Below are 13031 nucleotides of genomic sequence, written 5' to 3'. Positions count from 1 at the left end.
TTTGGAGCGGGAATTGCGAATTTTATAAGCGTCAGATTCGAATAAAAGACTGACGCGTCAGAACCGGATGACACTTTTTAGCCTGAACTCCTTCATCGTTCGGGTCAAGTAGTGTCACCGTGCTGTGCATAATAACAGTGATATACCGTTCCGATGTACAATAACTACAGGTTTTACTTAATCGGTATTTTTAATTTGGTAACGGAATATGTTTAAGTTGCTAAACTTAGAATAAAAGGGGAGCTTTTAGCAGTTTTACAATCTAAATATATATATATATATATATATATATATATATATATAGTTGTCAATGGCCAGCAGATCCACCGTGCATCCCCACTTATAATGCCCAGGTACCTTACTGCTAACTCCCATTTATGAATCAATTTACCGTCAAAGAATATCCCTCAGCTGGATTAATCTTTTACAACCTTAACATATCTACCTTATTGTGTGACTAGTGATATGCTGTGGTTCTCATCCACGCATTGGAAGAATCGGTGTGCTGTATCTTATTTGATACATTTTTATTAAATTTTACTAATTAAGTTTAATTTCAAAAAATGCTTCACACATTATTTCAATTTTGTGCTATATGTTATTATCGAATTTTGTCTTCCGGGTTTTAGTATTTTCATTCGATTATTTACATTTCCTGTTGACATCCACGTGAAATTTTTTGTAGCACTTTGTGCTTTTTTAGCCATAATGGGGCACAGTGTAAGTAATCATTTGTTTCTTTATCATATTTGAGTAATGTTTTATCCATTCAACAAGCCCCACCCTTCAAAGTCAAGATAAAGTAGTTTTTCAAAACTTTGAAATTGTCAGAATCAAGGTTGACCGAAAAGTTGGTACGCATTTCCGATCTTGGACCCTTTTGTCCATGATGGTAAAATTATAAGAAATTATTTTTGAGAAATTTTGAGGTTTATTCTTTATGATAAATTGTGGAAATATATTTGCAAGTGTGTCATGATATTTGGTAGAGTTTATACCACATAATTCATATAATTATTGATTTTTTATGACATGTTTGTTTAACCTTTATTTGAGTGAAACTTCCTTCACTTTTACATGTATATGTACATATAGATATTTTATGCATTTTTCACCTCGTAAAATAGAGTAGAGTGTTATCCTTATCTGACCATTACAGGGCTACTTTGCTGCTCATAATTAAACAATCCAAAGTTTGTATGGAATTTCATGACTGCTTACACATACATGTATGTCCAATTACATATAACTGCGACTTCATTTACTGTAACAAGTCTCATATGTGTTCACCAAATTAATAGGTTATCTCGACTAGCATAGATTAGATAAGCTTCTTTGTACAGTGGATATGGAATATTTGCCTACCGAAACCAATCAAAACATGGAATACACACACATTCACTTTGACATGTTTTTATGATTATAATATTGTACATGTATGTTTTATTGTGCTTATGTGCATTTTTCTAATGTTTATAGAGCTTTTGTCATTCATACATGTCACATGGCCTAGATTACATGAGTTTTTTCTCTTTTCTTTTGTAGCTTTTCACCACATACACATACAATTTGAGTACAATAAACTATTCAACAATTGTATTGGTTAGCTATCTGCAAATACATATACATTCAACCGAATACACATGTTAAAGGCAGAACAGTGAAAAGACTCTGATAATCAAAGATGGCAGACACAGAGCATCGACAAAGTGTACCTACAGAAAAGGGCAAAGATTTTCAGAAAGCTTTATTAGACGGTCATGAAAAGAAGATCAAATCATCATGTTTTATGTTAAAAGACACTCTTTCAAAACTAGAGCAATTACCGGCTTCACTTAAAGCACTACAAACTGAAGAATCAAATTTAAACACAGTGTTCCAGAGATTTGAGAAAATTTCAAATGAATATTTGGACTTTTTATCTCGTTGTCCATTAGAAAATGCACAAGATTATACAGAACAATACTGGCCAATATTTCAAGAGTTGAAATCTAAAGTGTGTAAATTAGTGGACAGAATCCAGTTAGCTAAGGATAATTGCGATACAGAATCCAGCAAAAGTAGACAAACTCATAGATCTATTAAAACTGATAATTCGAACGCGAGCCAATTGGCCTTACAGACACAGGCAAAGGTCGAATCAGAAAAAGTGAAATTAAAATTTCTAGAAAAAGAACTCACATTGAAAAAGGAAAAATTTGACAAGGAATGTGAAATTAAAGTGCTAGAACAATTAAAGACAGTAGCCGCGGCAGAGGCAGAGGCGAGTGTGATCAATGAGAGACCTAGTCAAGCAGATAAAAATGAGTTTGAAACGGAATTGCCAAAGGAAACGATAACTCCTTTCGAAAAGACGCTTAATTTCTTAAGAGACATTTCGTATACGAAAGCTGAAAACGACAACAAACTTTCTGCTGAAGCACCTGTCTTTTATCCCACATCAACACCTCATGTTAAACAGCAAGCGAGACACATGTCAACCTTGCCTCACACCTTCGATCGTGGTAACCAGAATGTTGTAGATCCTTCAAACTATTTGTTAAAGAAAAATCTCTTACTAGAAAGTATGCAGAGACAGTTGTTCGACGACAAACCTGAACAATACCTTGTTTGGAAAGCTCAATTTTTGAGAATGACTACTGAAATTGATTGTTCACCACTTGAAGAAATAACACTTCTATCCAGCTGTATAAATCGAAATGCTAATGCGTACCGATTAGTCATGAGTGCTCGTGCCTCATGCGCAGACCAGCCAGAGAACTGTTTAGACCTGATTTGGTCTAGATTAGACAAACGTTTTGGGTCTCCAGAATTGATAGAATCGGTATTGAAATCGAGGATCATGAAATTACCAGATTCATTAGACTATCAAAGGTTATATGAATTGTCGGACTTGTTGGTCGAGATCCAGGCAGTCAAAGTGTTGCCAGCGTATAGCAGCATTTTTGCTTACTTGGACTCTTCATTAGGGTTGAAACAAATCATACAAAAGCTTCCTAGACATATCCAAGATAAGTGGATAAATCGAGTAGTAAATTACAAGAAACAGCACGGTGTTTTATATCCGCCGTTTGAGGAATTCGTTGACTTTATTGGCGAAATTAGTTCGATACGTAACGACCCAGGACTCAATTTCGGTTCGTCGAAGGAAAGCACAAATTTCCGAGGAAAGACTCAGTTATCGAACAACATGAAACTTAAACAAGTTGCAAGTCTCAAAACAGAAGTTGTCACGAAAGCGGGAAATGATAAACTGTTGTGCATAATACATCCAGGTTCGAAACATACAATCAATCAGTGTAACGCCTTCAGAGGTAAAAGTTTTCATGATCGGAGAGAAATTCTAAAGTCTAAGAACGTTTGTTACAGATGTTGTGAAACCACTTCTCACTTTGCGAAGAAATGTGAGGCGAAGATACAATGTAATGTTTGTAAAAGCGATAGACACTGTACAGCTCTACATATTTCTCAGGAGTCAACGAAACCGAAACAAGACCTTCCTAGTGCGCAAATTCATGGCGAGGAGGTAACTGGTACCGTCTTAGTAAAAGCAAAATGTACAGAAGTCTGCGGAAAGTTTCGTGGTAAATCATGTGCTCGTATCGTCCCAGTGCGTGTATACAAGAACGGTCAAAGTGACAATTTTGTTGATTGTTTCGCAATGCTCGATGATCAGAGCAATAAGTCTCTCGGTAAAGGTGCGTTATTTGACAGTCTTGGAATACACTCTAACTCAGTACAGTACACCATGCAATCTTGCTCAGGAACGTGTGTAACGAATGGTCGTTTAGCTGATGAACTAGTCGTAGAAGGATCAGATAATGTTCAAGTTCACTTACCTCCAGTTCTGGAATGTGACAATCTGCCTGAAAACGAAACCGAGATACCTACCTCAAATGTCGCTCAACACTTTCCTCACATGCAGGATATCGCGCAATACTTACCTGACTCAAGTACAAACAAGGAAATTCTATTACTGATAGGTCGTGACTTACCTAAAGCTCATCATGTTATTGATCAGAGGATCGGGTCACCTGAATTACCGTTTGCGCAACGATCGCCTCTTGGTTGGACGATCATTGGCGACGTATGCTTATCTGGGAAACATGTTTCTTCTACCAAAGTTTACAAAACTTTCATCAGTAAGAGTGGTCTCATTAGCACTTTGGAACCGTGTCAGCAAGTCGTAAACATATCGGATGGTGATTTGAGTAAAAGGAAGACGAGAGTTACTCACCTTGACATATTCGAGACTAGGAATGATGATAACACTCCAGGTTTATCTACAGACGATAGACAATTCCTTGAAGTCATGGACAAGGAATTTCACATAGGAACTGAGGGCAAATGGACTGCACCTTTGCCATTCCGTGCAAACAAGGAACCTATACCTGATAACTTCGACTTGGCGTTGAATCGTGCTCGTTCACTGGATTATTCCCTGAGGAAAAATGTTAAGAAAAAGGAACATTTTATGACCTTTATGGAACAAATCTTCGATCGTAACCATGCAGAGTTGGCACCAGAAATTCCACCAGATAAAGAGCGGTGGTACTTACCGCTTTTCGGTGTTTATCACCCACATAAGTTAGACAGAATACGCGGGGTATTCGACTCGTCTGCTACGTACCAAGGCATCTCACTTAACTCTCAACTTCTACAAGGGCCAGATCTTATAAATAGTCTCGTGGGCATACTCATCAGGTTTAGAAAAGAAATGATCGCCATAGTCGCAGATATTGAACAAATGTTCCATTCGTTCTTGGTCAACGAGCAAGATCGTGATTACCTCAGGTTTTTGTGGCACAAAGACAACATATTTGACAATCCGTTGGTACCTTATAGAATGAGGGCACATGTATTTGGCAACAGCCCCTCTCCGTCAATCGCAATGTATGGTCTTAGACGCATAGGCAGCTTAGCAGAGGAGACACATGGAAGCGATGTTAAGGACTTTATTATCAACCATTTTTATGTTGATGATGGACTGGTGTCTTGTTCAACAGCTGACGAAGCTATCGACTTAGTTTCTAGGACACAGGATGCAATGAAAGTACATGGACAATTAAGACTCCATAAATTCGCCTCAAATAGTGGAGAAGTAATGAGCTCATTCAAATCAGAAGACATCGCTAAAGGCTTGGTAAATCTTGACTTTGAAAAGGACACTCTCACTCAGCGTAGTCTAGGACTATTGTGGGATTTAGGCTCAGATACCTTTAAGATCAGTATATCGACAGACAAAAAACCTGCAACTCGTCGAGGCATTCTGTCTGTAGTGAATAGTCTCTTTGACCCTCTTGGGTTCATATCACCTGTCACCATTAGTGGAAAGATAATCTTGAGGAAAATAGTAGCAATTACGGTTGATTGGGATGAACCGTTAACCGAAGATCAACTTCAAGAGTGGTACAAATGGAAGGAAAACTTACATTATCTTGAATCGCTTCAAATTCCAAGAGTAATAGTTCCTTACCTTAGTGAAACTGTAAGTCGAGAGTTACTTACTTATTGTGATGCGTCAGAACTTGCAATTTCTGCTGTTTCATACTTACATGTTACTTATCGGAACAACTCAACCAAAGTTGGATTCGTATTAGGAAAATCCAAAGTCACACCCCGCAGTGGACACACGATACCAAGATTAGAGCTGTGTGCAGCTGTGCTCGCTATAGAGGTTAGTCAGATAGCTATCGATCAATTACAACTCGAACTCGACCAGGTTAAATTCTTCAGTGATAGTCGTGTGGTCTTGGGGTACATAAACAACAATCAGAGACGATTTTTCGTTTACGTCGGAAACCGTGTTGCACACATCAGAAAGCTCAGTGATCCGTCTCAGTGGTTTTATATTCGTAGTGAGGAAAATCCAGCAGATGTTGGAACAAGAGGGATCAACCCAATTGACATGCAACATAGTACTTGGTTATGTGGACCGAAGTTGGTAAATTCTGATCAGGACACTCACCGCCTGATTAATCCGGACGAGGATTCTGAGATTCGTTGTAACAAAGTAGACATCAAGGCGGATGTAACAGATCCAGTTCAAGGTTTTAATGATGACTTGTATTCTAGATTTTCTGACTGGGATAGACTTGTAAGATCATTAGTGACGATTCGTAAATTCATACAGAAACACAAAGATGAGCACTCTGGTAAATGCAATGACATTGATTTGATTCGCAGTACTGAATGTGTTATAATCATGGACGTTCAAAGGAAGTTCTTTTCTACTGAGATCGAGAATCTTAAACTCTCAAAACCAATTGATAAAAACAGCAAAATCTATCAGTTGGACCCGTATTTGAACAAGGATGGACTTTTGTGCGTAGGAGGTCGACTAAGGAAAGCAAGTGGTTTAGAAGGTCAACTCAGACATCCGATCATTCTTCCTGGAAAACATCCAACAACTACATTGATTGTCCGTAAATTCCACATTGAAGTCAAACATCAAGGACGTCACACGACAGAGGGTCGAGTCAGATCAGCTGGATATTGGATTTTAGGCGGGAAGAAACTTGTTTCGTCAATTATCTTCAAATGTGTCACATGTCGTAAGTTAAGGTCAGAACCGAGTAGTCAGAAAATGTCTGATCTCCCAGAAGAAAGGTTAAGTTATGGGGAGCCACCGTTCTCATACGTAGGTGTGGATATCTTTGGACCTTTCGAAGTAGTAACCCGACGCACACGTGGAGGATCGGCCAATAGTAAGAGATGGGGTGCTTTGTTTACATGCTTAACGACTAGAGCGACACACATAGAGGTAGTCGAGGAAATGACTACATCGTCATTTGTCAACGCACTCAGAAGGTTTACATCTATCCGAGGCAGTGTTAAGGTCATTCATTCTGATAAAGGAACTAACTTTGTGGGTACGGTAAACGAGCTGAGATTGAATTGCATCAACGTTGATGACACTCACATGCGCAAGTATTTGAACACACAAGGAACGACTTGGATTTTCAATTCTCCCCATTCTTCCCACATGGGAGGAGTGTGGGAAAGAATGATAGCTATTACACGTCGAATATTTGAGTCTATGATGTTGGAATATGGATCACGTAATCTAAGTCATGAGGTTCTTACTACCTTCTTTGCAGAAGCTTCAGCTATAATGAACTCTAGACCACTCATCCCGATATCAACAGATCCAGAAAATCCATGCGTTTTATCTCCTTCAATGATACTTACCCAGAAATCACCAGTTCTACCAAGCGTTGTCGATGGAATGGATAATTCTGCAGATGTAGATTATGATATGAAAGTCGATCGTGTTTCATTGTTTCGTAAACAGTGGGAACGTGTTAAGCATCTTTCTGCAATCTTTTGGAAGCGATGGAAAGTGGAATACATAAATACTCTTCAGAAGCGTCGTAAGTGGAATTTAGAAGTAGAAAACATAAAATTAGGAGATGTAGTTCTAGTGCGCGACAAAGAATTATCTAGATCAGCTTGGCCTATGGGTCTCATTGTGAAATCAATTCCTAGTGATGATGGATTAGTTCGCAAAGTCGTAGTTCGTGTAGTCGTCAATGGAGAAGCAAAGACATACACACGTCCAATTCATGAAGTCATTCTTTTGTTGCCAGAATAATTACATTGTCAATCTATTGTTAATGCCATTTGTCATGTTATATGCCTTTTGACGGTTTATACATTCAAGTTTTGTATTTGTACTTTGAACTATAAGGGTATCAAGTTCAATTTTTGAATTTATTTTTCTTTATCATTTTTTCTTTGATGAAAAACTCATTTTGAGACCAAATTATGGTTATATAGCCTAACTTTTAAATTCACTGTGAATATTGTTATTTTGAAAAGAGTGATATTTTTAATATCAGGCGAGGAGTGTGCTGTATCTTATTTGATACATTTTTATTAAATTTTACTAATTAAGTTTAATTTCAAAAAATGCTTCACACATTATTTCAATTTTGTGCTATATGTTATTATCGAATTTTGTCTTCCGGGTTTTAGTATTTTCATTCGATTATTTACATTTCCTGTTGACATCCACGTGAAATTTTTTGTAGCACTTTGTGCTTTTTTAGCCATAATGGGGCACAGTGTAAGTAATCATTTGTTTCTTTATCATATTTGAGTAATGTTTTATCCATTCAACAAGCCCCACCCTTCAAAGTCAAGATAAAGTAGTTTTTCAAAACTTTGAAATTGTCAGAATCAAGGTTGACCGAAAAGTTGGTACGCATTTCCGATCTTGGACCCTTTTGTCCATGATGGTAAAATTATAAGAAATTATTTTTGAGAAATTTTGAGGTTTATTCTTTATGATAAATTGTGGAAATATATTTGCAAGTGTGTCATGATATTTGGTAGAGTTTATACCACATAATTCATATAATTATTGATTTTTTATGACATGTTTGTTTAACCTTTATTTGAGTGAAACTTCCTTCACTTTTACATGTATATGTACATATAGATATTTTATGCATTTTTCACCTCGTAAAATAGAGTAGAGTGTTATCCTTATCTGACCATTACAGGGCTACTTTGCTGCTCATAATTAAACAATCCAAAGTTTGTATGGAATTTCATGACTGCTTACACATACATGTATGTCCAATTACATATAACTGCGACTTCATTTACTGTAACAAGTCTCATATGTGTTCACCAAATTAATAGGTTATCTCGACTAGCATAGATTAGATAAGCTTCTTTGTACAGTGGATATGGAATATTTGCCTACCGAAACCAATCAAAACATGGAATACACACACATTCACTTTGACATGTTTTTATGATTATAATATTGTACATGTATGTTTTATTGTGCTTATGTGCATTTTTCTAATGTTTATAGAGCTTTTGTCATTCATACATGTCACATGGCCTAGATTACATGAGTTTTTTCTCTTTTCTTTTGTAGCTTTTCACCACATACACATACAATTTGAGTACAATAAACTATTCAACAATTGTATTGGTTAGCTATCTGCAAATACATATACATTCAACCGAATACACATGTTAAAGGCAGAACAATCGGGATTGATTTTACATACAATGAGGACATGAGGACATAACTTTTTGTAGGTTTAAACTTGTCTGTAGCTGACATGTCAGTTAATTGCTAGTAGTCCTTTGTTTTTGCATTTGTGCAACGTATAATCAGTTTCTTTATTTCTGTTTTCACAACGGACTCGTACCTTTTCGTACTGAATCTTACGGGGCGCCGAATGAGACTCTTGTGTTTTTGTATTCAAAATTCAATTTTGTACAGACAAAAATGAATTTTGTTCACCCAAAATGCGTTTAGAAACAGAATTTATAACATACTACAAATTTTAATTTTGTCATACAAAGTAATCTGTCAGTGGACAAAAGTTACAAAAGTCATGTACTTTTGCCATGACAAAATTCATTTTTGTATCACAAACTTCACTTTTGTTACCTAATTTGATTATTGGGTAACAATTGTGAATTTTGTATGGAATTAGTTTAGTTTGGATTCCGTGTACTAATTTGCATAAAAAACTGAGAAATATTATGACAAAATCAAATGTGATATGAGGGTTTTCTTGTTCATTGAAGACTTGAGTTGATATTTTTCGTCCCGGTGGGGTTGTGGTTTCTTTGACATATTCACCATATCCATTCTCGTTATATATTGTATCAACAAAACCCCAGATTTTTTGTTAATTCCAAATTTTTATCATGTGATATACAGTTATATTGTTATCTCCATGCAGCTCAATGTCTATTGGCATCCAAAAAGTGCGATCATATTTCCGGTTTTTTTGGTTTTTTTTGTTTTTGTTTTTTGTTTTGTTTTGTTTTTTTGTTTTGTTTTGTTTTTTTTTTTGTTTTATATGCAAAAATATACCCCATCCGATCCAAAACGCTTAATTGCATTTTTTTTCGATGTCAGATTCCACGGATTATTTATGATTTAGTAGCAAAGGGTTTGTTTTTATTTGTTTTATTTTATCGAGATAAATAAACGTAAAACTGTCCGTCGTAAAAATTGAACTATGAACCATTAGTAAGCCTTTTCCAGTTTCTACCTTATCAAGTAGAAATTCATCTCTACAGCTCTAGAATTACATATAGTCCATTTGCATGGGCTGGGATGATCCATTGTGCACCCACGTGTCATCCGCTTTATGATGATTTCCTGATACCATTATACCTCCCATTCCCGAATCAACTTGTCACCAAAGAATATTCTCGGATTCTTTATCACTTTGCTTAAATTGGTATAGATTTTAATGTCAAAACCCTAGAGTATGTATGTTGCAGTAAAAATTACTTATTTGATATTTTCTGTTTAGTGCTATTACAACTAGTACTTCTGAGGTTCTGTTGATGACTTGAGGCGATCTTCATTGTCAGAATTTATGAAAATTGCCAAAAAATGGGGTTTTCGTTTTTTTTCCAATAAAAAGTCGCATTAATTGTAATATTCTTCAAATTATTGCACAACAAATTTTTTTTCATTCGATAGATAATTTAATTTACCACATATTCAAATCACGAGAAACTTTTTAATGAAAGAAAGTTCAGAAATATTACTCCTACACCTAAAAAACCGCGGTCTAGGATCTCCTGAAATTGGCGATTGCAGTACTAGTATACCAGTATTGTCCCCAATACTGGTATAAAATTTGTTCCAGTATTGTGATTTTTTAAATATTTTACTTGTATAGCTATAGTATTGTAGTAAGTATTGTCATGAGTAATGAGAAAATTTAGCTGAAGTACTGTTTTGTTATTACCCATTTCTACAGAGAATCAAAATTTTATTGATGTAGCAATGTTGACGTTGATATGAAAGACTGAAAGCACGAATCAAAGCACATTTTTAAAACAAATAAAAATATCATGAAAAAATTACATATTAAGTTGGTGATACACATGTACTGTCATTAGAGTGAGTCTTAAATCTTCAATGGTCTTAAATTCATGACACAAAATCCCTGAAAGCAAAAGATTGCCTTTATTGCTCTTCTTCATCTCTTGCTTTTCAACAGATGATGACATGAACCAATCCAATCCAATACACTATAAAACCTATGCGATATCATACTTTCATGATTAAATTACAATACCAATATCTTAATTACAATACTAGTATACATTACAAAATTTTGAAAAATAATCACAATACTGGAACAAATTTATTTACCAGTATTGCAATCGCCAAGTACAGGAGATCCCTGGTCTACTTCCAACACTGACGCAAGGTCATCCTATATAGTTATGCATATCACGGCATAATTTCCTTCATGCAACGCAATTTTATAACCGTCAATTTCAACATTCCACTGGTTATCACATCGTTCCGATTTTGTGTTAGATGAAGGGTATTAACAAAATTACCGAACTCAGTTTAATAAAACCAGGCAGTAATCAGAAGGAATAGCTTAAAAGGAAAGTCTGTATAACAAATGGCAAGATGAGGGCAAAGTCTGTGAAGTTGAAAAACCACCGCAATGGTCCTGACGTTGGTACTGGCTTTTCAAAATGAAAGGTGGGTTAAACCTGGCTGTATAGGGCTTAACCTCCCGCTTCCATTACGGTTCATTATTTCCGGTATACTTCAGCAGAAATGGGCAGCATCAAATTGTCACCAGTCAAAATCGGGAAAAAAACAGTAGTCAAAACAGTACAGAAGGTATGAACAATAAACAAGTGAAGATAAACAGAACTAATTTTAAATACCATTAACCTGATGTAAATCCTAGCCACGAGTTTCTAAAAGTCTTCAAAATTTGCGTGGAAGGTGTGTCCGGTTCAAGATGAAATAATGATAATATACGAGTAAAAACTACAGAAAATGAAGTAGACGTTATGAAAATTTACCAACTTCAATATGTTTATCAGAAACATCACACAGGCGACAATCACCATACATGCAATCTAGTATCCGTAGGCATCTCTCCATCTACTTTTCAATTAGTCCGAATTTTCTCTGTCCCTACATCCCTCTCTATCTTGTCTATCCAAATAAAAATGAGGAGGGTTGCAAGATCAGAGGAAATTTGGACTAAAGCCACTGTTGTTCAGTGAATGTTTCTAACACCAAACAGATAGACTGTCAAAAGCCCACGTCTTTATTCCAGGGTGATTCCCACCAAAATAAAAGGAAGTGAGTCTTCTTTGTCGTCTTTTAAAGGCAAGATTTCCATCCATTGTAAGGATGTGTCAACAGAAGACCGAATATTGATTCACTGTTAGATTTTTTTAAAAACTCACACCCTACAAAAACTCATATAAGTGCTTAGCAATTTTGCTTTTACACACGTGTGAAAGTTTCTACACACATACAGTGCAAATTTTTGCATGTAGACGAGGCTTTGCTAAAGACGAAATTTTTAAAACGTATAAAAACGATTTCGTGATTAAAAGAAATAATAATTGATTAAGATGTCTGGAAGAGGATCCTACAAAAATTAGTATCACTAGAGGGTTTTTACCTTGCATATAATGAAGCAGAAAAATAAGAAATTCTTTAGTACAACTTGTCCGAGTTTTGGGTGAGGGAGTTATGGAATTTAGCTGTGAAAGCTACAGATAATATCTCATCTAAGCTTATATGTGCTTGGGCTCCTGCTCTTAACCAGATTATTACATCTTTGATAAATGATACTATTTGTAATAGTAATTTTCCAAACAGGTCTAAAGAAGCACTGGTTGTACCTTTATATAAAAAAGTGATCCAGTGGACAAGAAAAAAATACCGTCCTGTCAGTATTTTACCAACGATATCTAAGCTATATGAAATGGTTCTGTTTGATCAATTGACAAATGATTTTGAAAACATTTTTCATTCTTTTTTATGTGCTTTTAGAAAAAGGCATGGGTGCCAGACCACTTTGCTGAAGGTCACTGAAGATGGGAAATTCGCACTTGATAAAAACCAGTATGTGGCAGCTATATTAATGGACCTTTCGAAAGCTTTTGATTGTCAGACACATGCTATTCTTTTAAGTAAACTTTCTGCTTACGGCTTATCATCTAAATCTGTAAAATTATTGGAAAATTATACAACAGGTCATAAGCAG

The 13031-nt window shown here is 35.8% G+C and overlaps 1 protein-coding gene across 3 annotated transcripts; it reads left to right on the top strand.

The window, feature by feature from the left end:
• The first annotated feature begins 506 nt into the window (after nt 1-506).
• LOC148613495 (uncharacterized) lies at nt 507-8947 on the top strand. Of its 3 annotated transcripts, XR_015923360.1 has the most exons (3): nt 507-720; nt 1546-8068; nt 8894-8947. XR_015923360.1 is itself a non-coding variant. In XM_088586802.1 (2 exons), the coding sequence occupies exon 2, from the start codon at nt 1685-1687 to the stop codon at nt 7592-7594; it is 5910 nt and encodes a 1969-aa protein (XP_088442928.1). In that variant the 5' UTR covers nt 507-720; nt 1546-1684; the 3' UTR covers nt 7595-8947. The 3 variants fall into 3 exon arrangements, 1 of the variants encoding a protein (XP_088442928.1); XR_015923361.1 differs by having other exon boundaries at nt 507-8068; XM_088586802.1 differs by having other exon boundaries at nt 1546-8947.
• Nucleotides 8948-13031: the final 4084 nt, after the last annotated feature.

Source organism: Perna viridis, chromosome 6 (assembly GCF_037379345.1).
Source record: "Perna viridis isolate PV_CMFRI_1.1 ecotype Kerala chromosome 6, ASM3737934v1, whole genome shotgun sequence".
NCBI classification, from domain to species: Eukaryota; Metazoa; Mollusca; class Bivalvia; order Mytilida; family Mytilidae; genus Perna; species Perna viridis.
Note: the sequence above shows the minus strand (reverse complement) of the source record. Positions and strands in the feature narration are given on the sequence as shown.

Coding starts and splice junctions, on each gene's coding strand:
- LOC148613495 (XM_088586802.1), top strand. CDS start 1,685: ATGGCAGACACAGAGCATCGACAAAGTGTACCTACAGAAAAGGGCAAA.